This window comes from Homarus americanus, unplaced genomic scaffold, assembly GCF_018991925.1.
Source record: "Homarus americanus isolate GMGI-L3 unplaced genomic scaffold, GMGI_Hamer_2.0 scaffold39675, whole genome shotgun sequence".
Lineage (NCBI taxonomy): Eukaryota > Metazoa > Arthropoda > Malacostraca > Decapoda > Nephropidae > Homarus > Homarus americanus.
In genome coordinates this window covers 1,997,136-2,025,012 of record NW_024736071.1, presented here as the reverse complement: position 1 = coordinate 2,025,012, position 27,877 = coordinate 1,997,136, and the positions used below count along the sequence as shown (strand labels likewise).

The window sequence follows — 27,877 nt, the reverse complement described above, 5'->3', positions numbered from 1 at the left end:
CAATCTTGGAAAGGAGGGGGGAATGACATTCTGACATATGGTGAAAGGGGTGCATGGGGCAAACAAGGTTGAGAACCACTGGTCTATCATGTTACTGACTCTAACGGTAAACAGTTCTTTTAAGTAGAAAACATTCCTGTGGTTTCTAAGGTAATGCTCAGCTCTTGTCTCTTGGGACGTTCAGTAGCGTTAGCTAATAAGTGCACTTGGGTCTAGACACTAAACTTCTAGACTAGAGTCTAGTGTACTCAGTAGCTGGGCCGCCTCCACTCATCATGGCGCTATGTTTTGTCGTTTAGGGTTCTCAGTTCCATTTCTAGCAACATCTTGGGCGTTTTCTATGATTTTGACATCTTTTCGTAATTTTCTCGTGTATTTAGTATCTTTTGGTTTTTATTTTGTTGTAAAATTCAGTATAATAGTAGTAATAATGGATTATTAAAAGTTTATTATGGATATGATAGGTGAGGTATTCTTTTGTTTGTATGAAAAATATTCTACTTGTCAATTTTCATCTTAAATTGCACCTTTACACCAATAATCCCCGTGTGTGTATGTGAGTGTGATGACATTTTGTAAATTTGGTGAAATTAGTATTACAATTTATAGTTCTTCAGTAAAATCTTCCTGATGCTGTAACAATCAAACTTACGTTTAACTTTCAATGGCCCAGATTATATTACTAGTTATAACATAAATAAATTGATTTTAGGTTTTTTGCCTTCAAAATATATGACATACGCACTTTTTGGGGGGTGGGGGGGTCGGGGTTCTTGACCTATATCAACCCGAGGTAGACTTCACTAAAGAATTATGTCTAGGAAATTATGCCAAACTCAACCATGTCATCAAACAGTGAAAGAAGTCGAGGACGCAGAAGTGGGTTACTATCCAACTGTTTCAAATTTTTGTTCTTCTGGTCACTGACGAAATTTTCTATGTTCTCATCTTTTACACTGTTTAGATCCAGTGCCTCTTTGCTCATGGTTAAAAGAATGGGGACGGCAATTAATCCCATGATAAAGCCAAACAGGTTCCTTTTATGATACTCTTGCAGAAGTTCCTCAGTACTGAATGGCATTGGGAATCCGGCACCTTCCATCACCTGCCTGAAGGAGTCGTGATACGCTTTTAAGAACACATGAAGATTTTCCTTCCTCTGGTCACCTGTTAGGCTGGTGTACATAAAGAAGTTGAGATCTGTGGCTAGCGAGGCTTTACGACATACCTGGAAGTCCAGGAGTCTCAAGTCTACTGGGGCACCGCTCTCGTCGTACCTGCAATGGATAAGAACTTGAGATTTTAGACGGCAAGATTTTATAATCACTTAATGTCAACTTCTTGCTGAGTTATTGCTCCTCTCAGTCCTACCGGTCGAAAAGTAAAAAGTCCGGATTTATTGTTGTGCCACGAATCTGTCTGGTTGTTTGTATATGTATGAATGAAGAAACTAAAACGATTTATTCTTATTACTGAAAATTCAACAGGTGTCATGAATATTTTACAAAATAAATTTGTGTTGAAGATGTAAACGATAAAAATATCTAACCTCGTGTTTAAAGACTGCAAGTCCAAATGCCACGTTAAAGTAAATTTATTTGCGGAGAAGTTGCCGCAACACCCGTGTATATCTTGTAAATTCAATACTGGAGCAAATTGGAATGGGTTTCAATGAAACTTGGTTTGTGTTTGTGACCTATCAGATCTCGGACGACTTCGACCGTCAGTTTTCCTATTACGACTAGGAAAACACGAGAGTCTGGACCTTGGTGGTAAGTTTGTTCGTCTTAAGTTCACAAATAATGGAACAGAAAAATATTGAGATACGACAATTTAGTGACTCATGACCTCCATCTACCAGGAGTCCTTGAAGGTGAAGTTGCTAATCCCAATAACCTAAATGAACACATTTTCACTTTGTTTATTAATTGTTAGTTTAGTGGTTGTCTTTTGTACTCCGGTAATGAATATGACTAAAGTCTTGAAAATATTAAAAAGGCAAGTTAATTTTAGAGAGAATGCTACATTTGTCTGGTAAAAGCTGATTTTTTTTTTTTACCTGAATAAGACGTTGGTGGTCCAGCAATCACCATGACACACAACATCAAAAGGTGGACTCCTCTTCAACTGTTCCTTGAATGCGTCACCACACTTTGGAGCAAAGTTTCGAAACCAGGCTGCATGTCTCTCATAACCCCCGACTTTTTCTGCTAAGTCTGCCGCGCTCCTCATGCTCCCCGTAAAAAATTTGTCAAATTGTTTCATACTAGACATATCTACTAGTAGGTACTTGTGCTTGAGCTCTAAAGCTTCTTCTGCTTTTTTCTCGACTAAAGTTGATGCTGCGTGAATTTTACTCATTTCTTTCATTACCATGATGGTATGTTCCTTTTCCATTCCCTTCTTACGGTCAAGTACCTTGAAGCCTTCTGGGCGTAAGTCTCCTAATATCATCACCTCTTCGCCCTCGGTCATGTGTACAAAAAGACAAGTAGGCATCCGCAAAGGTTCTATTCCAAAATTTTGAAGCTCGGCGTTAAAGAGAGGTACTAAGTCCTGGTAATACCCCACCTCCTTTATGAAGTTTAAGCGGACATATTCCCTAAGCTCCTTCATGTTTCGTTGTGGGTTCAACTTGACTACATAAGTGATATTGTTCTCAATTCCTCCTTGACGATATTTTACTTTTATACTTGTAACGATGCAGGCAAAATGTTCGCCTTTTTGAGTAAAGTCTTCAGTTACCCAAGATATGAGTTGAGCGTCGCTGCCCTTATCCACCTTCAGTGCTGTTTTCACGTATTCTTCCTTGATTTGGCTCTTGGATGTCGCATGAGTCCCTTGGCCCTTCATCTCTTTTGCCTGCTGCTCTACCACTGAAATATTAATTCGAAGTTAGCGCAGTAAGTATATGGATAGTGAAAGGATTTACAGGATGACCGTGAGAATGTGCATGGGTTGTTGAATAGAAGGAGAGGAAGATGGATGCCAAAAACGATCTATTCTATACAGTGGGACTGAAAGTTAAGGGAGATAAGAAGGAAGTTAGAGTGGATAACTGCACGGTGGTATACAAGGACATGAATGCTTGAATGGGTCTAACCACTGCATCTGCTGGATTTTTTAAGCATATAGTAGAATTACATCCTACCGTAAATTGGGCTTAAGGCTAAGAAGATTGTTATAGAGTCTTGCCATTAAAATTGGACAAACGCATACCTCGCACATCCCCCCTTCCCTACCCCTTCAAGATTGCTGAAAGTAAGAAAACACATGATAAGGTGGAGTGTTAGAATATTTGTGCAGACTATCTGAACTTTCCAGCTCTCCATCATGATGTGAGGAGGCTAGGGCAAAGACACGAGCATAGGCCACGCCCCTTCATGGATATATCCACAGATCCCCAAACTGTAGCTTATTAAACCAAAGGAACATAAGAGACTTAATTAACAACGCAACGGTATTCAACCCTAGCAACCTCCTTGTCATGGGAGACCATAACTATGGCGACATCGATTAGAGAAACGAAACCACGCAAAATGACCTTAATAACCCCGCTACTCCAACATGTTTAAGATTCGATTCATAATATAGGGGAATAAACACCCAAACCGCTGGACCTCATCATAACTAACAAGGAGGGTATGGTAGCCAAGTTGGACCATCTAGCCCCTGTTGGCACCAGTCACCACGTAACGCTGTCTGAAACTGTTACTTGGTTCATAACAAAAGCAGGCCAAGGTTCAAAGATTACAAAGTGCAATTACGACGGATGAGGTAGGCGATGGGGGATATTCACTGGCCTGACTCACTAAGATATAAGAACGCAGACACTTCGCTGAATATCATAGCTAGTAAAGTGAAATATTTTTTCGATAAATATTTGCCCAAGACCAAACCCATTAGCTCCAGGAATGCAAGGAGACCGTTACACATGATTCATACGGCAGTTGACAAAGTTAAGAAAAAATCTAAAAAATTTGAGACGTGGCTTAGGAAAAACCAAAAGCAAGACAGAGGGATGTATGCCATGTCCAGGAACTAAGTAAAGTCAGAATACAGAAGGGCTGAAAAAAATTCCAGTGGCGGATGGCAAAGGAGGTCAAGTCAAACCCAAACACATTCTACCGTTACGCGAGTAGGCGTATCGGATCTGAGGCTTGAAGATGGTAGTTACGCAGATTCAGACCAGGACAAGGAGGAGGCATTGAACAAATTCTTTTCCTTAGTGTTCACAAGAGAGGATGCAAGCAAGTTTCCAGCGTTTGAGGAAAGACGGTTTGACACAGTGCTGATCCACATTGTGTTCTCAGCATAGACAGCAATATAAGTAAATTTGCTGATGACACTAAAATAGGACGTGTTATTAAATCTGACGAGGACTCCGCAAAACTACAGGAAGATCTAAACAAATTCTTCGAATGGTCTGAAAAATGGCAGATGAAATTTAACGTGGACAAATGTAAAGTGCTCAGTATAGGAGATGTAAACAGGGAAACCAGATACCAGATGAACAACGATGCCATAGAGAAATCCGACTGCGAGAGAGATTTAGGAGAAATGATAAGTAGGAACCTTAAGCCAAGTAAACAATGTGTTTTTGCTCGTAACAAGGCTAATAAAGTACTTGGGTTCATACAAAGGAGTGTTAGTTACAAGAATAACGAGGTCATCCTAAAACTGTATACCTTAAATTTGTAGTTTTGGCCATTTCTCATGATAAGCATATCAAGGAATGGAAGGGATCCATTTATTACTTAGTGATGAAAGCACGTATTGTGAGCTTATCATGAGAAATGGCCAAAACTACAAATTTAAGGTATACAGAAAGCCCACACAGGTAGACAGTTAAATACACTTTTTATTGAATCACCTGGAGTCTACCAAAATGTCAGTTTTTTCTGCTATGTTCTTAAGATGTCTGCGTATTTGTGACTCTGAATTTATTGACGATGAATTGAAACACATTCGTTCCATTGCACAGAAACTCGGGTACCCTTCTGTGTTTGTTGATCGTTGTTTTAAAAGGGCTAAGAAATCCTTTCATTCCTCTCAAACCAGGCAAATTCCTACACTTAAGAATATTTTGACTGCCCTATTGTAATGAATTTGTCCCGTTAGTTCGGTCCCTCAAGCTACTAAATATTAATGTTGTTTTCAAGTATGACTCAACCATTACCAATATGTTAATATGAAATAGCCCAAGTTTGAATGTAAATGGAAGTGAATACTGTATTCCATGTAGCAAATGTAATTGTAATTATGTAGGACAGACAGGAAAAACACTGCAGCTCAGAATCAAACAACATAAGTACAATATCAGAACAGCATCTGAAAGCAGTGCCTTGTTCGTTCATATTAGGAATAATAATCATCCCATTGCTTGGGATAAAAACTTAGAAGTATTTAAATCATCTTGTGTCACAGAAAGACTTCTGATTGAAGCTAGTTTGATTAAGAAATTAAAATCAATAAACCTTAGTTATGGTCAGTTCAAAACTGATAATATGTTACATAAATTTATTTATCAGTGGCCCAAGGTTAAAAATGCTTTGAAAACCTTTGATCTAGATGTATGATAGTTATTTAGTGGGTCCCATATTTTTGACCTGACCTGACTAGTCACGTCACCCCCCTTCTCTTAAGCTCCTCTACGTGTGTGTTGGTGTGGGGATCAGTGGATGACATCATTATGACCTGACCTCATGTTTTTAAGGTCACCCTGTATATTTAAGCCTCTCTCTGTCCATGTAATCCAGTTGCCTCTGAAGATGTCTTGAATAAAGACGAAAGCTAAGGTGCTCCGTTGTTTCCCTTTTCCCGTGTGATTTTATCAAGATATCTTATCCAAGATTACATGTATATATATATATATATATATATATATATATATATATATATATATATATATATATATATATATATATATATATATATATATATATATATATATATATATATATATATATATATATATATATATATATATATATATATATATATATATATATATATATATATATATATATATATATATATATATATATATATATATATAAATATATATATTAGGGTGGTCCCGAAATTTTTTTTGGTTTAAATTTCAACGACCACCCTGCCTAAGTGTGTGTATACTATTAAAACAATGATCTGTCATTTTTTAAAAAATTTTGATAAAATTTAGAGGTGCCACAAAGACTATCTAGTTTTTATATTGAACAAGTACCGGTAAATGTGTAAATCGTATACAATACATAGTCAATATCAATACAGTTAGTTGTTAATAGTTGTAATACAGCAAAATCAATGAAATTTAGCAACACAGGTCATTCTTCTTGAGTGCCTCTATTACAGTCCTTTTTAGAGAGTTTGGAAAGTTCTTTCGATGATCACTGACCACCTGGAGTAGAAATTGGCGTTGTTCCTCATCCTTTGTTATTACATGGATGTAATCTTGGATGAGTGCCACACCTCTCTCAGCCACATCGTTAACCACTTTCATTGTCTTGAGCTTCTTTTGTGCTTTGCAATAACCTGCATTAGTTTGCCACAAAGATGGGGACAACTGTAGAAAGTCAGTTGGCAGATTGAGCATGTCAAAAAATTTACTTGTTGCAGAAGACACAAAATCTTCAAGGTGAATGTCATTCACGTCTTGAGGCTTAACCACTGCCTTCATGCGGTTACCATTTTGAGCCTTTTTTAGACTGTCCACCATCCTCTGCTTTGTTTCATCACCAACATTCATATCAAAGAAGGCAAAGCCAACAACTTCTTCATTGAGGTACCACAGATGATTGATAAATTTGCGGCAAGCCTCTTCTGAAACCTCCTTGTCAACTTTTGTGTAGTCAGAAATCTTCTTCAGGAAGAGCAGGTCATTTGCTGGAGCTTGAACTGGCAAAGTAGCCAGGAACCATGCTTTAAAGTATACAAGGACAGCAAATCGAACCACCCTACCGAGTCCTTTGACTTCTCGGGCTGTCAACTTGAATTGTGACCGGAACATCCATATTTTGAAGGAATACAACAGCTTTGCCATCCACCTGGCTCTGTGCATGGCCCCAGGCTTCCTGAAAGATATCTTGCGGTGTGGAGTTCCTCCCAGGAATATAACAACCAATTCGAGTAATTCTCTATAGTCTTCCCGTGGCTGATTATCATTAAGGAAGCTCAATGCATTTTTCAGCAGACCTTCTCGATTTTCAGTCACAACCAAATCCATTTCTTGATCAGTGGCAGCTGTACTGTAGTCACTCTGCACAATGTTGGGCCAAAATGCTTGAAATCTCTTAAAAACAAGTATATCTGGCCCAGTTGATGGACCCATTACACGGTCAAATACTCCACCGATCACAACCTCATGCACATGATGACGGCATGGCAACCATAGGCGATTTTTCTCCAGTTTAATTTCGATGAGCTTACAGGCCCCAGTGTGGCGTCCAGTGTTGCTGCTTGTATATATATATATATATATATATATATATATATATATATATATATATATATATATATATATATATATATATATATATATATATATATATATATATATATATATATATATATATATATATATATATATATATATATATATATATATGCAAACAATCTAATATACTATAGCACTATCCGTCTGTCTGTCTGTCTGTCTGTGCTGCCGAAACGGCACAATCGTTTTTCATCAAACTTGGTGTAAAAATCGCAAAAAATTCGTAGAGTGGAACAAACCTGGTCCCCTGTCGATGGTTTCTTTAGGAAGGCATTAGTTAACAATTATATTTACGATGGAAACCAATGCAAGTCTACGGACTTGACGCACCCTCATTCGCTGTACGCTGACAGCCCACGATTGCAGTTATCGTACGGTTCCCTCCTCCTCCCCTCACTTGTTTTCTTAGCCTACTTTTTTTTAATGTTGTTTGGATTAGTAAAGGAAGGAAGATGAGTAAATAGAAGAATATCGAAGGGAAAACAGAAAATAGTTAGATATAACAGGTGGGGAGGCAGCTGAGTTTCATCATGCGTCTGGATGCGCAATTTCAATGTTACCAGACGACCTTACAGCTACAGTGTATACACATTCCTGTGGCTGACTGTACATGGAAAAGAGATAATAACAGGAATGCATGAAGATGACAAAATAGACACAGGGTGAATATAGACAGTGAAACAGACAGGAGGTTGACATAAATAGACAGATTCATACATGCACAAATAGACAATATTGCAACTAACATGACAGACAGACAGCTGACTGACTGGTTCGCATTGCACAAACAGGCAGACACACGCCAATAACGGATAAGACAGACAGATTTGACGACACAAAGAGTACAGACGGGCTTACAATCAACCACGAAGACGAACAGACAGTTGGGATGGCAATAGACAGGATGGATAGACTTGAGACAGATTAGAAGGCATTTATAAACAAGAATAACACCAGCTGCGTCAGTGAGGGTAGGAGGTCTCACATCCACCAGCGTAAATAATAAGACGCATTGAAAATTAACACCCTCGCGCGGAAAAAACATCGATGGTCGGTCAGTCATGTGAGATGGGCCTAAAACTGACTAACGTAGATGATGACTATGATGTCTTAACACAGGTGATGACTTAAGCAGATGGCGACTAATATAACCTGAATCAAGGTTACTTCTCTTCATAATATAATTTATCTCTGAATGATCATCGGTGACTCATAATGAAATTTATTTTTTATGATTTTACCCTCTCCTTATGGCGAATATTTCTTTAAATAATTATTATAACGTTCATTCTAGTCCTTCTTATAGTATATTAGATACTGTAAGTATCACGACCACGACCATGAATATAACAACAACGACCATGATTATAACAACCACGACCTTGATTATAATAACCATGACCATGATTATAACAGCCACGCCCATGATTATATCAACCACGACCATGATTATAACAACTACGACCATGATCATAACCACGACCATGAATATAACAACCACGACTATGATTGTAACAACAACGACCATGATTATAACAACCACGACAATGATTATAACAACCACGACTATGATTATAACAACCACGACTATGATTATAACAGCCACAACTATGATTATAACACCCACGACCAAGATTATAACAAACACGACTATGATTATAACAACCACGACTGTGATTGTAACAACCACGACCATGATTATAACAACCACGACCATGATTATAACAAACACGACTATGATTATAACAACCACGACCATGATTATAACTACCACGACCATGATTATAACACCCACGACCATGATTATAACAACCACAACTATGATTATAGCACCCACGGCCATGATTATAACAACCACGACTATGATTATAACAACCACGACCATGATTATAACAACCACGACTATGATTATAAAACCACGACCATGATTATAACAACCACGAGTATGATTATAACAACCACGACTATGATTAAAACACCCACGACCATGATTATAACACCCACTACCATGATTATAACACCGACGACCATAATTATAACAACCACGATCATGATTATAACAACCACGACCATGATTATAACACCCACGACCATGATTATAACAACCACGAGCATGATTATAACACCCACGACCATGATTATAACAACCAAGACCATGATTATCTTATATACTATAGGAATAGCCGTGTGTCTGTGTGTGTGTCTGTTCTGGGCAGCCGAAACGACACAATCGTTTTTCATCAAACTTGGTGGAAAAATTGCAAAAAATTCGTAGAGTGGAACAAACCTGGTCCCACATCGAAGGTTTCTTTAGGAAGGCATTAATTAACCATTTTATTTACGCTGGAAAACGATGTCGCTGTACTCTACCAGCCTTCCGGCGGTTCGAACTTTCACGCTTTGGTAAACTGTACCACCGGACTCGCCACCGGGCACGAAGTGCCCACGATCACTTGTACCTCACTAGTCGGGAATCGAACTCTGGAACTCTGCTTGTGAGCAGGGATCGCGACCACCGCGTCACAATAACAACAAAGGCTATTCTAGGCTTTGTTATATTCCACACAAAGCCTATTCAGCGTGCTTGTAAGCGCCGTGAACCTCCATTGGGGATTGCCATTGCCAACTATGTTGTTGGAGTAGCATTTCATTGAATCTAGCTAGCAAACGCGAGGCTACATATATATCTCTTCAGTCCATATAGCACGCGGACTTCCATATACAAATAATACCTCATTAGTCGGGAACCGAGCCCTTTACCTCTGCGTGTGAACAGGGATCGCTACCACCGCGCCACAAGGACAACAAAAGCAATCCTAGGCTTTGTTATATTCCACACAAAGTCTGTTCAGCGTGCTTGTTAAGCGCCGTGAACCCAATGGATATTCACTGCTCTTATTCAGTCTCTCGACTCTTCAGTGGGGGCGCACGCCGGCCGGCTATCTTTTAAGAATTGCCCGTAACTCAAAACTAAAGTTGCTGTTCTTTGAATTTCAACTACTCTATTAACTTTCATCCAAATGTAATTTTTTTTTTTAGAAGATATGAGTGAATAGAGCAATGACAAGGGAATATTCTGGTCAAGATATTGCTGATATCTAGACTAGGTATGGAACAGTAAATTTTAGTTTTTTATTTTACGCAAAAAAAATATTGCAAATAATCTACTATAATTCTATTCAACTCCTTTGTTTTCATCAAATGTGTTTCAAACACGGTCTATGTAATAAAGATACGCATAGCTACAAAATGATCAAGCGAATTTTAGGATTTCTTATTTGGTTATAGATATAAAAAAAATATTTATGGGAACACTGTGGAACAAAAAAATACGCAATTTTTTCTCGAAAACTATTCGTTAGTTTCCATTCATACTTACAGGACCTATAGTTTATGTAGGTTATGTATCTAAGCTACTGTGCCGAGTAGCAACCCTGTACATAAGCTACTGTGCCGAGTAGCATTTATATATATCATCACGTGGCAACACCGCACGTTATGTGGCAACATTGCCCCGAGGCTGCCATATGGCAAGGCAGCCTCAGTCTGACTGTGTGAGCCGTGCATGGCGCACGCGAGTCACCACTTGTATTTCTCTCATCCATAATAAACGGACTTCAGTGTTACACGGGGTTTCCCTACCCATCACTGCATTCTTCAGGGAACACTTGTAACCACCATGGCGCAGTGGCTAGGATCTGTGGACTTACAAAGTGTGTGAACGGTGCCGAGACAGTTACGTCTGCCTGTGATGCGTCGACTCATAGTGTGTTGTGTTGTGTTGTGTTTCGCCGCGATGTGCAGTGTTGGGCCGTCACAGTGCGTTTTAGTGACGGTGGCAGTGTTAGTGTCAGTGTATTAGTGTGTGTCTAGAGCTGAGAGTTGAGCATTGGCCTGTTATTTGTGGTACCCACGGAGCACGCAGCCGTACACCCTTCTCGTGCGACATCCGGGGGGACACTGGTCTTGCCTCCGCCTCCGCCGGCCACCACGCTCCGCTCTCTGAGACACACACACACACACACACACACGCACGCACTCGCTCAAGGACAGAACAGTGGACTATATGCGTATTTCTGCGCTGTTTATGTCATATATATGTGGTTCGAGCTGTTGAGGCGCCACTTTATATACTAAACAGTGCAGTCCACGCACACACTAAGATGGGAGGTAAGAAGGGACAACGTCAAGATGGGAGACACGACTCCCCACCACCTTCTCCTCCACCGGGCGCAGACTCTCATCCTCCACCTCCAGTGACGGACATTGCCACAATTCTGAGGTGGATGGACGACCGGGACGAGCGACGTAGAGAGATGGAACTTCAGAGGGAGGAGACACGAAGAGAGGAGGAAAAGTTGCGTTTTGAGGCACTATTGGCGACCCTGGCGCTAACCCACCCTCCCTCACTCGCAGGTAGCGCGCTTCAAGGCGCCAGTACACTCCCTCCTCCACCACACCAGCGTCCTGCAGGTACTCTTGCCTCCAAACAAACAGCTCCCAAGGCATCCGTTCAACCCCCACCCGCCCTCTCACCAGACGTCACGTTTCAGCTTTTTCGTGAGTGGAGGCGGCGGTGGACAGATTACTCCACGATGGTGGACCTTGCCAGCATGCCTCCAAACAAACAGCTCATCCAACTGCGGATGTGTTTGTCGCTGGAGACCCAGAGAGTTTTGGAGCACACGTTGCAAGTGCCTCCCGACTCTACCTCTTCAGTGACGGATGTGCTCGACCTTTTACAGGAGCATGTTAAGGGTCGGAACAACGAGGCTTTGCGTCGCCGTGCCTTCACCAGCTGCAAGCAGGCGGAGAACGAATCCTTTGACGACTTTTTTGTACGCTTGAAGAGTTTGTCAGAGGAGATCGACGTCTGCAAGGCGCACAGCCGGGAATGTGAGGAAGCCTGGATCAAGCACGGGATCTTGGCAGGTGTCAGGCAGGAAGAATTGGTGCAGCGACTCATCCCCCTGGACGCTTCCTCCACACTCCAGGTGGTAGTGACTGAATGTCGGTCATACGACGCCACCAAGTCCGCCACCTCTGCCTTACGGGCCCCACCTGCTGTGAGAGCTATCTCACAATACAAGAGGGGTAAGAAGGCGGCCAACAACGCGAAGGCTGCCACACGTTCTTCCACGCCTCCGCCTAGTGCTTCCTGTGGCAGCTGTGGAAAGCGGCATGGCCCCAAGACTTGTCCGGCCGCCGACGCACTGTGTCGTGGATGTGACCGTAAGGGCCACTGGTCTAACACAGACAGGTGCCCTGCACGATGCCGCAAGTGTCAGGCCTGTGGTCGCTATGGACACTACGACAAGTGCTGCCGCCAACCCAAGCCCAAAAGCCCGAGACGAGGACGACAGCAGCGCACTTTCCTCGGGGTGGTTCGCACGCAGCCCCCTCCAGATGGCCCACGCAGCCCCAAGCAGCAGCGGAGTCACATCAGGAGGGTGGAAACGACCACACGTCCCAGGGCTACCCCTTCCCCTACTATCCGCGTCGCCGTCACACACGGTGATGTGTCGGGTCACATCGAGGTGATACCGGACACCGGCGCCGATACTACGGTGATTGGGTTGAAGCACCTCCAGAAACTGGGCCTCACCAAACGTGACCTGGGACCACCGCCGCAGCTGCTGTACTACAATGCGGACGGTTCCCAGATGCCGGACGCTGTGGGCTCCTTTCAAGCGGAGATCACTTACGGCGACAGGTCGTGTCACGGATGGATCGACGTGCAGCCTACTCTCGCTACACCCTTGTTGTCGTGGGAGCACCTCAAGGAGTTATGCGTGGTACCCAGAGACTTTCCCGAGCAGATCCCAGCTGCTCGGTACACCGCCAGCAGGGTGCGTGAATCAACGAGCGACGCGCCTGGTGCTGCCACACAGAGCTGCCCAGAACCCGCGTCCACTCCCACCCACACAGGACGCTCCCCTGCCCAGATCCTGTATGGTCACCCTCTCCGCTCTTGCGTTCCTGCACACGCCAAGGCCTTTGCGAAGGACTGGCAGACCAGAGCCGAGAGCTGCGACCGCCGTGCCGCTACACGTGCCCAGGACGCCAAGGCTCGGTATGACGACCGTGCCCGCCCTCTTCAGCCACTGGAGATTGGTGCCCTTGTCCGCGTCCAGGACCCGACGACGACACGTTGGGACAAGGTGGGCATAGTGATGGGCGTCGGCCGGTCGCGGGACTACAAGGTCAGGATCAGAGTTGCCAACTTAGCGACTTTGTAGCTAGATCTAGAGCTTTTTGTTTTTTTCTAGCGACATTTTAGAGCGATTTGCGACTTGTCGCAAATCTAGAGATATCCACAGAAATCTAGCGACTTTCTTGATACTTTTGGACTGTCCATGAAACCTCAGTTTTCCTAATTTCGAGCCATAATATATAGCAACGGGGTTACAGGGACAATAAATAATAAGAAAAGTTTAATACATTTGAACGGGTCGTGGTACAGAAGGAGGGACACGTCTCTTTCCTGATCACTTGATGTCAGCCCGTCCATGCATCTAACACCCTAAAATAGTGGTCAGAAGTAGCAAATTACAGAGATGCGACAGGTGAAAACCCTCACCATGATCTGGCTGAAATTGCACTCGCTGCCTTATCTCCTCCCCATTCAAACGCAGATGTAGAGCGCACATTTAGTAATATGAACTTTGTGAAATCAAAATTGCGCAACAAAATGAAACTATCGACATTAGAGGCAATTCTTACAATAAAGTATGGGTTAAAAAGACAGAACACCTGTTGTGCAAGTTATGAACTTCCTAGTGATATTTTAAGAAAGATAGGGACTGTGGAGGCATACAGTTACAAGATATCTGCACGAGAACCTGAACCACGCACTTCGCATGCTTCCAGCTCTACAGTTGTTCACACTGCCGACGACTACGAAGAGGACTGGGATGCAATTACTATTGAATAATAGGTAAGTGTGCACATTAAACTTTAAAAAAAATAATATTTTTATTTTTACATAATGCATTTTATTTATACTCCGTCCATTATAGTCGTCATTATGAAAATATTATTTGCATCAAATTACTGAAGGGGGGGAATAATAGCTAGCGACTTTCCATGGAAGATTTAGCTACATTTAGCTACTTTTAGGTACCAGCCTAGCGACATTTGAAAATCCGAGTTGGCAACCCTGGTCAGGATGCCGAGCGGCCGTGTCTGGTGGAGGAACCGCCGCTTCCTCCGGCCAGTCCCACCCCCTGCTGCTGGCCCCCCTGACCGAGGACGAGTCCCCTACATCTCACGAGGATCCGCCCCACAGTGCACCTCGACGCTCGGAGCGACTTAGGATTAAGAAGTCCGCTCAAGACAAAGACTATGAGCGTGAAAGGGGAGGGAGATGTAGGTTATGTATCTAAGCTACTGTGCCGAGTAGCAACCCTGTACATAAGCTACTGTGCCGAGTAGCAACCCTGTACATAAGCTACTGTGCCGAGTAGCATTTATATATATCATCACGTGGCAACACCGCACGTTATGTGGCAACATTGCCCCGAGGCTGCCATATGGCAAGGCAGCCTCAGTCTGATTGTGTGAGCCGTGCATGGCACACGCGAGTCACCACTTGTATTTCTCTCATCCATCATAAACGGACTTCAGTGTTACACGGTGTTTCCCTACCCATCACTGCATTCTTCAGGGAACACTTGTAACCACCAGTTTATACAGCATGATCTCATATAAACATATTTAAAAATCAGGCAGATGAGTTGCCCTTCCAAGAGTAAATAGTGGACGAGCTTAAGAAGAACGAAAATACTGTACTCTATTTACACAAAATATAACATCTTTCATTTAGATCAACCTGTAGTGTGTTTGTTTATTCTCTTTATAAACACACACAATGGTTTGGTGATGCTCAAGTATTAGGAGATGGGAAAGATAAACTCTATCGTACAAAATTAAAGTTTATTCAATAGAATAATCAGAGGAGCACTGGAAGCTTTAGTTAAGTCTGGAATAGCTTGGTGTTAAAAACTCTTTTGGAGACTTATTGCCTTTGCCGTTTTGGGGCGACGTGAAGGGAGAGTTTGGGTCTGATGTGCCAATGATCTGTGTCACAGTGGTCTGAGGGTAATGAGAACATCTCGGCGATCTCTTCTCTAACAATGATGTCGTCAATGAGATACCAATGATTGGATTGTGGGTGATGCCAAAAACCCTTGAACTCCTCATCCCTGCCTAAGCAAGGTATTGGTGATAGTGAAGTTGTGTTCAGCACACTAGCTGAGGAGGAGTAGGCCTTTGGGATTACACTTACCAACTCTGTTTCTCCCTATGGTTCCTTGCCATATGTCAGCATCTCTTCCAACTCTGGCATTAAAGTCCCCTAGGAGCACAACCTTACCTTTTCTCGGGATAGAGGTTAGCACTCTGCCAAGGTCGGCATAAAGGCCTCCTTGATGTCATTCTTTGCATCCAGTGTTGGGCGTATGCACTGATGAAGAAGGCATGACGAGTTATTCAGTGGGACTCGTACCGTCATGAGGCGATCGTTGACTCCAACAGGCATTTTAGTTATCCTATGTAGGATGGAATGGCAAATGGAAAAGCCACTTTCCATAAATGCGGTTTCTCTCTGCATCATGCTTTCCCTTCTAGAAGAAGGCATAGCCGGACCCCTGTTCTGGGAGCCAGGACTCACTATTGGCTACCAAGTCGATGTTGTACCTAGACAGCTTTTTTACAACAAGGCGGCTTTTCCTTCATGATGCTCATTTGTGCCAGTATCCAGAAGGGTCCTGACATTCCATGCAGTGACCATAAGAGGTTGTATAATTTGGTTTTGCTTTGATCTGTGATTATGTTTTCGACTGCACTAGGATGGCTTATTGGATGCCATTGCCCAGCCAGATTTTTTTTTTTTTTTTTTTTTTTTTTAGCCAGGCTATGGTAGAGCACCTTTTCTTGCCCCTCCCCATTTAGGGTGAGCAGAGTAGCTCTTGGAGAATGCTGGTCAGTCGCACATACAGGACAGGATTGTACTGCTGCCTAGATGCCAATGCATGAACGACCATCTTATCTATGCTGCCCATGTGCAGAGTTGTGACTAGAGAATCCCGACAGTCATCTCTGCCTGTCACCATCGCCACTCGTCTGTCGCCATAGAACTTTTGGGGGTTTAGGGATTCTGATGATGATAGAAAGCACATTATGATAGCTGGATGATGGCTGCATGTGAGTTGATTTACGTGGTGAGGCAGGAGTGCAGGCTGAAACCACCCATCTTAGCTCTCTTTTCCCTGCTCTGGTGGTGCAAGTAGATGCAACAACTGGGGAGAGGGAGAGTTACAAAGGACTGCCGATAGCCCAATTTTTTTGGTTTCGCCTTAGTAGCCTGTCTAACTTGTATTGCTTTCATCCACCGGTGTAGTCGTTGGGTTCATGTATTGGTCACCTCTTCTACCTATTCTGTCTGACTGATTGAGGGCTCCACCACAGATTTTTTGGGGGGTTTACTCCCGTGGCCTTATACCTATCTAGGTTAATCCGCAAGGCAGCGGGACAGTGGCTGGTAGGCGCCAGGGTGTGTCCACATGCCGATGCGCCTATGTCCCATACTTTTGGGGCCCATTACTGCTCCGAGATATCCTGCTGGTCTAGTCTGGTCCCACGAGGCATCCAGTTACCGTGTGTTTCCACGTGGAGGCACAGTAGGCGTCTTGATGGTGAAGAGGCTGTATATTGGCAGGGGAAGAAGACTTATGCAAGTCTGCTTTTCTTTTCACCACAAGGGCTAGCCAGCGGCAGTAGCTGAAAGCAAGAGGAAGCAAGCTGTGTATGCACTTTAACACGAACACAGAGTAACAGATCCCCAGCATGACGACTGACGCTACGAGTGTGAGGGTAGTGAATATAACAAATACCTTGTTGACCATGAAAGGCATCGACTGGTATGTTGTTGTGACGGAGGTGGCTAGCCTGTAACTGGTTCAGATGTAGCAAAGTGCAGCGAACAAATTTTCATCACTGGCACTGTTAAGTCCAGTCCTAGCAGCTAGTCTGGTCAGGTGGCCCGGGGCTATGGCCAACCTTGGCCAGCTGTTGGCCAGGCGAGATGACCAGCCAAACCGTTGGTGACTGTAAGTACTAAATCAACAATACTTCGAAGGGGGGTGCAGTTCCCTCAGAGATTTAACCATCTGTTTAGTAGGAGTGAGTGATGAGACTTTGTACAGAGAGGTCGTGCCACTCACCGTGAGTCTTCACCAACATTTATTGTAAGCCGTGTGGACTCTGGCGAATTAACCCTTAGAAGTTTCTAGGTGGATTGACCAAGTAGGTGAAACCTTTCGTAATAACTTGCCATCTCCTTTGATATAAATGTACTTTATTTTGCTATTTAATTTGATATTTACATAATCATGTGACAACCTCACACCACTTGTGAATAAAAATATTACCAAGTGACTTAATACACAGTGAATATAAAAAACTAATTATTTTCTCATACTCATTAACATAGTTGGTAAGTTAAGAGTGGTGGCATCATATCAAAACATTGATTAAGAGGCTATAACCTCCCGATTGGATTTTTATGAGATTAAATAAAGGTAAACAGTTACTTTAAAAGCCCAACACAAGACCCAAACAGCCGCAGCTCGAACCCAGAACCCCGGTAGGCCCCTTCCTAGTAGAAAAGAAAGAAGTACAATAGGTTAGTAATAGAATTGTTTGGCGACAGGTGAAGGTACAGTCTTTGAGCTTATGCCAAAGATGGAACGGAGCTAGTTGGAGAGGAAGAGTTTTGAATCACTGATCTTAATTAGTTGATGTTGTTGTTGTTGTTGTTAAGATTGTCGGACCGTAGTCCGACACGGGCCTTTGCCTGTAGGCAGCCCGTTTGGTGGTTCCGGCTGGAGCTCCTGGAGCAGCAGACCGGATTAGGATTGGAGGTGGTCCCACCTGCAGATTGGAAGGATACTGCAGGTTGCAAGTGTGAGCGGACCCCCGATCAGTGGACGCTTACCACCAACCCCCACTCTTGGTCGTGGTCAGTTTCGGAGTGGCGCGCCCCCCGAGCTGGGGTCCGCAATTGCTGGGAGAGGATACTTTCTAAGCTATCTGGGTGGTGGGTATCGTGTGATGACCCGGAGTAGGTGGTGAATGTGGTTTGTTTGGGCCTTTCGGGTTAGAGTGGCCGCTGGTGTTGTGTGTGCTTCTTGGGAGATTTGAGTTCTGTTTCGGAGGCTTTGTGTGACTTCGCAGTCGAGGAGATAGTGTTCAAATGGGTTGGCTGCTGGCTCCTGGCAGTAGGTGCATTCCATGACGTCATTTCCGATCATCTGCCAGGAGCACTTGTACCCTAGTCGTAGTCGATGAAGGCTGACTTGGGTTTGTCTTGGTGTCTTCTTGTCAGCGAAAGGTGGTTCCCCTTTTGTAGCCGCCAGGTACCATTTGGCTGATTGGGAACCACCGTTGAATGCGTGAAGGAAGCTCTTTTTGATGTGGAGTTTGCTAGTCTTTCTAAGGTGATTCTTGATCTGTTGCACGCTTGCTGGAACTTGGATGTGTACGCTACGAGAACGTGTAGCTGCCTTGGCTGCTTCGTCTGCCACGTCGTTTCCTCCAATCCCTACATGACTGGGAATCCAGTGTAAGACGACTGGGCGGTTTTGGCTTTGGAATTTCTGTAGCTGTGCGAGGATCGAGGTTATGATGTGGACGTTGTCTCTTGGTTGACTGTGTTGCAGCGCCTGCATGGCCGATTTCGAGTCCGTGTGAATTATGATGGACTTGTTGTGTTGTGTTGCAGCGTGTTGTAGGGCCTTTGAGATTGCTACCAGCTCTGTTTGTAGGGTGGAGCAGTCATTGGAAAGTCTCCATCGGAGGGTCTGACCTTGGGTGTAGAAGGCCGCTCCGGATCTATAATGTTTTGGGTCCACCGAGCCGTCTGTGAAGTATGATGGTGCATCAGCCGGTGTCTCGGTGGCTATGGCTTCGAGAGTTATTTTTTTGAGGTCCTCCTTCTGGAGGTTGGCTTTACTATCGCCTACGTCGGTAATTTTGAATGTGGCTGGTGGAGGGCTCCATGGTGGAGGAACAACGTAACCATTGTCTCGTGTGTCTTGGTTGTTCTTGACGATTGTTTCTGCTTGCAGGTGTCGGATGACCTCGCTTGCCTCGTGCGACCAGGTGGCCCCTCGCACTCTGTGGTCGAGGTGGAGGGATGCACTGATTCGAATTTTGGCAACTGTGGGCTTATCTGATCTACAGATTTTGGCGAGGAGACCGGCTGTCACCTGCTTGACTCGTACTGCCAGGGGTGGTAGTTCGGTTTCCATTTGCAAATTGCAAATTCTGGTCCACATGGGTGCTCCGAGCATGGTCCTGAGAGCATTATTTTGGATGATTCTAGCTTGGCTATTTGGTCTTCTCTCAGTCCAATGAGTGCTGGAGCACTGTAATCTACCAGCGATCTGATGGCGGCCATGTAGTAGGCTTTGAGCACATGAAGGTTTGCTCCTGCGGTTGTGCTGGTGAGCGACCTCATTATATTGTGTCTGCTCTTCGTCCTGTGCCTGAGATACTCGAGTTGCGGCTTGAAGGTGAGTTTCTGGTCAAACCAGATTCCAAGACACTGGTGGGTGTTGGTCCAGACTACCGGCGTGTTTTGTATGGAGAGCATCTTGTCTGGTGTGTCTGTGCAGATGGCCATCGCTTTCGACTTGGCTGGATTTATCTTGAGTCCAAGTCTGTTGCACTCCTCTTCTATAAGTTGGAGTGCGTGTTGCGTGTTGGCTAGTCTGTTTGATCCTCTTACTCTAAGCTGTAAGTCGTCTGCATAGCATAGGAGCTTGGCTGTTTGTCTGAAAGGAAGTTTGACTAGATTTTCCATCAGGAGATTGAACAGCATTGGACTGAGGATACCTCCTTGTGGGGTTCCGTTTTCATGGACCCTGTAGCTTGAGGTTGCTCCCTGAAAGCGTACTCTTGCTTTTCTCTGTGTGAGGTAGTTCTGGATCCACCCCAGCAACCTTCCTTTGATGCCTATTTCAGCGGATTTGCTAGTTCGAAGGCCTTCTCCAGGTCGAGGAAGACCACCAGAGCTGGTTTGTAGTCCACTGTGCTGAGTATCTCGGCGATGTTGTTGCCTGTGCCGGTGTTCTCGGTGTATGCAAAGATGTGAGGGTGTGGGCTCCCTACTTTCTACTTGAGTCGGTTGAGAGCCATTGTTTCTCCCGTCTTCGCTATGCAGCTCAGAAGGGAGATGGGCCTCGGTTTGTCTGGTTCTCTGGGCTTCGGAATGGGCTGTATATCTGCCTTCTTCCATTCCGGTGGGAGTCTTTGTGCTGTCCACGAAGCATTGATGGCTTGTAGCAGAGCCTCGTGTCCGGCTGTACCGGCATGGGAAAGCATGGAGTAGGTTATCCTGTCGGCCCCTGGTGCTGTGTCCTTGCTTCGTTTTAGCGACTTCTGGAGTTCTTGCTGGTTGAAAGGTCTGTCAGTGTCATCTTCACTGTTGCAGGCCTCTTCGATCATCTGGAGTCTGACCTGTTGCAGACGCCGTTGTGTCTCCTCCGCCTGTCTCGGGAGGTTTTTCGTTGCTGCTCGGTCAGAGAACAGTTTTGCAAGTTTCTCGGCTTCCTCTTCTGGGTTGGGATGGGTTGGTGGTGGTGGTGTTGCCTTCCCAGATGCCCTTCGGATCTGGGCCCACATCTTGCCAAGGGAGGTGTGCTCGTTCAGTTCGGAGCACCACCTGAGCCAGCTTACGTTTTTTATTTCTTCCTTCTCTTCCCTGGTATCCTTAACTATGACTTGCAGGAGATGTCTGATTGTTTCCGTGGGATGTCTCCTGTAGTTTCTTCGGGCCATGTTCACTCTGTGGTTGAGTTCTTTCACCCTGGGACAGTAGTACCAGTAATCATTGTACTGTCTTGATGTGGGTTTTGTTTTTGGGATAGCCTCTTCTGCCGCTTGGTGAAACGCCTCGACCAATTGTTGGTGGAGGGTTGTCTCGTCCACGGGTGCTGCGCCGGCCGGCTGTGATTTTTCGCGCCACTTAGCCAGGTGTTTCTTAAAGAGTCCCCAGTCTGCCTTTTGGGTATTGTATCTCCATCTCGGGGGGGTGGAGTGGGGAGTTTGTTCACCTTCAGCGTTGTTAGGGTGGCGAAGTGGTCGCTGGTCAGCGTGGGGTGTAGCTGCCAGGAGGCCGAAGGCTGTAGTGCACTGGAGACGAAGGTTAGATCTAGCCTTCCTCCCCTAGTGTGGGTGGGCTCTCCGGTGTTCAGGAGGCAGATCTCGGGTGTATCTTGAAAGGTGGTGTATAGGTGTAGGCCGTCTTCATTTGTGGGGCTTACCGAGCTTAGGAAGGGATGATGTGCGTTGAAATCCCCTCCTCTGAGTGTGGCGTGGTCAGCGGCCGAAGCGAATAATTGAGTCACCTGCAGTGAGCCCCTTGGGTTCTTGTAGATGTTGTGAACAGTTAATTCCCGTTCTTGGAGGGTTACTTTGACGGCCTGTGTCTCAATGTTTTCCCCACATGGAAATTGCTGCGTGACCTCGGAGGAGGGTATGCTTGACTTGACCAAGATCATACATCCTCTTGTAGGAGTATGATGTCCAGCTTGTCCTTGGTGGCTGCTTCTTGTAGGAGGTGTTTTTTGTTTTTGATGCCCTGAGCATTCCATGTTAGGATGTTCAGGGTGCTGATGTTTTCCACCACTGTTTCATCGGGGACTTCTGGTGGTCCTCGATGGAAGTGTCCAAGTCCGATTTCAACTGGATCAGATCCATGTCTTCTTGTTCTGTGGTTTTTGCCTTCTGGGCCGTGGTTCGGTTCAGGGGAGTTGAAACGTCAAATTTCTTTCTGGGAGCTGTCGGTATCTTGGGTTCTCTGGTGGCCTTCTTCGGTGTAGAGTGTACCTCGGCTGTCACTCGTGTGAGGACCGGCGTGGCTTCCTCCACTGAGGTGGCTGGAGCTGTGGCGACTTGCCCGAGGACGCTCCCAATGAGTATTTGGAGCTGTGTGGGTTGGATCTTGTGGCCCAGTAGTCCGGCTAGGCCCTCCGCGAAGGTTGTCAGTACCTTGGCTAGGTCTGATACGTGTATCATTCCTTCTGGTGCCTTGGTGTGTGCTTCTTTTGTCTTTTTCGTGGTTGTATTTGTCTGCTGCTTGAGTGGCTGAGGTGTGGCCGTAGTGAGGCCAGGAAACTGGGCTGCACATTGGGTGTTGACCGGCTGAGGAGGTTGGCTTTGTTGTTTTGGCCTTTTGGTTCCCCACACGAAGGTACTTGGTGGGGCTGGTGTGCAGGCGGTGGGGGCCGGTCTTGCAGCTGGCCGGTTTGCCTGGACCCTCTTTGTCCTCTCGGAGCATCCAGGGTTCCAGGCGTGGTGTTTGCCCCCGCAGTTGGCACACTTGGGGGCAATTTTTTCTCCATTTTTCAGCTTGGTGAGGCAGGAGTGTGTGCCGTGCTTCTGTGCGCAGACTGCGCAGATTTCCTTGTACGTGCACCTTGTCTGATGGTGCCCGTATTTCTGGCATCTGAAGCACCGCAGGGGCTCTGGGACGAAGGCCTCACTTCGTAGATCCCCCAGGTTTTGAGGTCTATGGTGCTGGGGGGTGAACCGTAGTGCGTTATGAGCACTTGTTTTGTGGTAGCCGTCTTGTCGGACAGGGGAGAGCATCTCTCGGCTTTTAAGATCTTCGGGTGGTTCTCCAGGGGTTCGAGGGGTAGTTCCTTTGGGTACCGGAGGACTACCGACTTCATCAGTTTCTGGGCGGGGTCCAGCTTGGTTGATGCAACGGTGGTGGTGTTTTGCAGGTAAGTGTCGAGGGTGGTGGCAGAGTCCTTGTCTTTTGGGTGAATAATCATCTCCCCCTTTAGGTTGGGCCGCACTGAGAACTTGGCCAGTGGATTTTGCTTTTCTATCTCTGTGATGGCGGCATATATCGTTTTTGTGATCCGGAATTTTGGCAGTGTCGTTGGAGGTGAGCTGGTGGTAGTGATGGGTGCCTTTTGGGCTGCTTGACGGCATTCGTTTCCCGAAAAAGCACGTCGGCGTTTTTTATTTTCTACCTTCGTCCAGTTGTCGTCCTCAGTGGCGGTAGTAGTGGTGGTGGAGTTGTTGGAGGTGGTGGCAGTGTTCCTGCTTTTCAGGGCTTCATTGAAGGCGCGTAACTGGTCCGCTTTCTCTGTGCGAAGCCTGTCGTAGTTCGGGTCGTCAGGTTGGCAGTTCAGGTGGGAGTCGCGGTTAGGAGGGCGTACGCGCTCCATAACCGGTGTTTGTTTGTTTGTTTGTTTGTTTGTTTGTTTTTTAAATCCTACCTATTCCGGTTGAGTAAGTAGCAGAGGAATTTCAGCACCCTCCACTGGCTGGTGGTCGTAGAGTGGTTCCTGAGCTTCTCTCCCTGAGCCCCGTTGGGGAAGCCTACTTCCTAGTGTATGTGACTGCTCACTTATAGACGTGAGCTAAGTGTGCCTATTGGGGAAGGATAAGGATTGCTACCCTCTTTCCAGGTGGAACCGCACGATCACGGTTTTCCTGGAAAGACTCGGCTGGGATGGGTTTTGTTCCAACCCCCTTTCGTGTTCACAATCTCCTGGGAGGGAGGTGAACAGTTACAGTGGGGGACCGCAGGACGAATACACTTTTGAGGGTGCAGGTCCCTAGGCCAGAGCGAAAAAAGGAAAAATAGTAGTAGAAGGAAAAGAGCTCAAACCACGTCGGGGATATCGCGCTATAGCTGCTCTCCAGCTGGAGTGTGGGTCACTCACACCACCAGTGGGGAGGGCAAGCTAATGCTCGATAAACCGAAAACGCTCGTGAATTGTTGTCGACGATGTCAGTCGTGGATGGTCCGGTCCGGGAAGATGGCCAACAATGGCACAAGGGAGAGGGCGGTCTTCACAGTGATTAGTTGATTGATAGTGCTGCCTTATACTCGTATACCCAAGTGGTGGTCTGTGATTGGTCTAGCGGGGTTTTATGCTCACCTGGTCCGATAGCCAACCAGCGTGCTGGGACTAAGAACAGCGGCCCGTGGTTGGCTAAATGCTTACGCCCAATCATCGTGTGGATCCTCACCAGAATAGCTTATTCTTTATTTCAAACTGTTTTCCCTCTCATATCTTGAAATTAATATTTTCGGCATTAAAATGAACCAGAACTGGGAATCCTTAACAGTTACATATTGATTTATTTGCAATATATCATTATTAATCAGATACTATGTATGAGCTACAAGGGGGCTTCTTAGCCTAGTACCATCACCTAAAAATAAAAACGAATATAAGTTCATTATTGGATATAAACTGCAAGTGAAAATGTACTCACACTCTTATATCCACTTGAACCAGTGATACTTACTTTTGTTTTGTCATGAAACCAGTCTAGCGATACATGAAACTCACTTCACCTCTTATCACGGTTCAAATTTCACACTGAGAACTGCACCTCGGCGAAGCAAGATCTTCTCTGCTTCCGAGGTACTACGTGAACCTGACGATGCTGACCTGTGACCAGGCGAAGGTCGTAAGACTGTACCCAGTCACATGCCCTTCGCGAGAGGAACTAAACTTCTTTGTCCTAAGGAAGTTTTTTGACTCCTTAGGAATCAGGGGGGTGACAAGGGTCGTCCGCAGATCGCAGTATTTACATTTCTTATCCATGTTGCCAATGACAACAGAGGGATACTTTTCAAATTCTATATATAACATCATCCATCATTACTACATATAACACCATCCATCATCACTACATATAACACCACCCAACATCTCTACATATAACAACATCCATCATCACTACATATAACACCACCCATCATCACTACATATAAAACCATCCATCATCACAACATATAACACCATCCATCATCACTACATATAACACCATTCATCATCACTACATATAACACCATCCATCATCACTACATATAACACCATTCATCATCACTACATATAACGACATCCATCATCACTACATAAAACACCATCCATCATCACTACATATAACACCATCCATCATCACTACATATAACACCACCCATCATCACTACATATAACACCATCCATCATCACTACATATAACATCATCCATCATCAATACATATAACACCATCCATCATCACTACATATAACACCATCCATCATCACTACATATAACACCATCCATCATCACTACATATAACACCATCCATCATTTCTACATATAACACCATCCATCATCACTACATATAACACCATTCATCATCACTACATATAACACCACCCATCATCACTGCATATAACAACACCCATCATCACTACATATAACATCATCCATCATCATTACATATAATACCATCCATCATCACTACATATAACACCATCCATCATCACTACATATAACAGCATCCATCATTACTACGTATAACACCACCCATCATCACTACATATAACACCATCCATCATCACTACATATTACATATAACGACATCCATCATCACTACATATAACATCATCCATCGTCATTACATATAACACATCCATCATCATCACTACATATAACACCATCCATCTACAGATCGGTAAAGTACTTTTCGAGATTTTCGTGCGGACTCACACACAAACAAACAAACACACAGACATACTTCTTTGTTATATATATATATATATATATATATATATATATATATATATATATATATATATATATATATATATATATATATATATATATATATATACTTCATTTTTAGTCCATATAAAACGCGGACTTTGAACATACAATTAACGACCTCACCAGCAAGGAATCGATTCCTTGCTGGTGAGGTCGTTAATTATATATATATATATATATATATATATATATACACTCACTGTCAGACTCAGGAGTATATTAAGTGTCAACGTATACATTCCTAAATGTTCATATTTATAGTTTAGTCAATATTAACATAATATCTTTCTAAAAATTTCTATATACACTAATAGTGAATCATCAGTTTGCTTTAAAAATTATTATAAGAAAAATTATTGAACTAGTTATACAAAACGAGCCTCGATTAGTTGAAAGAGAAAATTGTAAGAGGTACTCACTTTTGACTGAAGTGTGTTGGCGTGAATAAAGCTGTCGATGATTTTAGGGGATGAGTTTTGTTTACCCTTTTTTTGTATTTTTCCGTTGTACTTCAACTGAGTGGCACTAAGCTGGGGTTTTGTAGCCAAGGGCCTTTGTGCTGTAACTGCGGCTGTAACCTGTAAGCTAATCGCGAACTGGGATGCTGTGAAAGTGAGCTATGGTACTGTAACTTCGTAGCTGGAATTCTGAAAGCCTGGCCTGAAGTGTTCCACAGCGCTATTGTTATGGAAGAATTGCTCTCTGGAGTCCCTTAATATAGCTGGTTCAGTGCTTTGAGCTCACCCAGAGTTGCCAAACTCCCCGCCCACTTGTTATCTATAGACACGGTCAGTGAACAGTCAAGTGCGTACAAGAATTTTCAACTAGGTGGGGATAAGGAAGTGTCGGAGTGAGTAATTTACATCCACTCATCCCCATGAAGACGCATATGTTGTTCTTAATGATGAAAAATTATTAATTTGTTTTGATAACGCTGATAATAAAATAAGGGTAGAGAGGACAAACATTATCTTACTCTTTTCTGACATCAGCATGATCACGTATCTTTACTCAAGTATCAACAGGGCTGAGTGTATTTGGTCACGAGAAAAATATTTCAGCTGATAAGACCGTCAGTCAAGATAAGTGTTTCTGGGGTTGACAAACTTATTTAAAACGCACCATTTTCCCTAGAAACACTTATCTTGACTGGCGGTCTTATCAGCTGAAATATTTTTCTCCTGACTCCAACACACTTAACAGAGTTTCCTAACTTTATTCTCGATTCATGCTTCCGCTATCGCAACCCATATACCCAAACTCTGGTCACTGTTGGCTAATTACTGTTAGATTATTAGTTTCCCTGATATTTACTTAACTATTATTGTTTTACTAATTATGAAACAATTGTATACGTGCAAATACAATGTACAGACAGAGATATATCACAATAATCACAGCACACAAACACTACTCGTTGTCAACGTAGTGAATATCATCGTGAACCCAAGACACGTGGCACAGGTGTTTTCTAGATGAGCAAAAGTGCCTTATGTAACAGCACCCTTATTATTGCTCTTTAAATATTTTGGTCTCCTTCGTCACCACTCTCTTTCTACCTTTCATTCTCTCCCTTCTCTCAACCCCTCCCTCTCTTTAAATCTGTCCTCTTACATTCCTCTATATTACTCCCTCATCTCCTCCCCTGCTTATTCTCTCTCCCCAACATGAAAACTTGCCATACCCTCCTCCCTTCCAAAAGTGCATCGTCACTGTGACTATATGAGCACATCCTCGTCACTGGGTTGAGAG

At 44.2% G+C, this 27,877-nt stretch overlaps 1 protein-coding gene across 1 annotated transcript; it reads right to left on the bottom strand.

Moving 5' to 3' along the window:
• On the bottom strand, window positions 1-26,919 carry LOC121871738. Its single transcript, XM_042374152.1, has 3 exons — window positions 26,545-26,919; window positions 2,060-2,876; window positions 1-1,277 (listed from the first exon to the last, which is right to left on the bottom strand). Coding segments are annotated over exons 1-3 (1,278 nt in total). The 5' UTR covers window positions 26,546-26,919; the 3' UTR covers window positions 1-817.
• Window positions 26,920-27,877: the final 958 nt, after the last annotated feature.

Excerpts from the sequence above, each read along its gene's own strand:
- LOC121871738 (XM_042374152.1), bottom strand. Across the intron at positions 1,278-2,059 it reads ACCACCAACGTCTTATTCAG|GTACGACGAGAGCGGTGCCC; the intron begins GTAAAAAAAAAA and ends TATCCATTGCAG.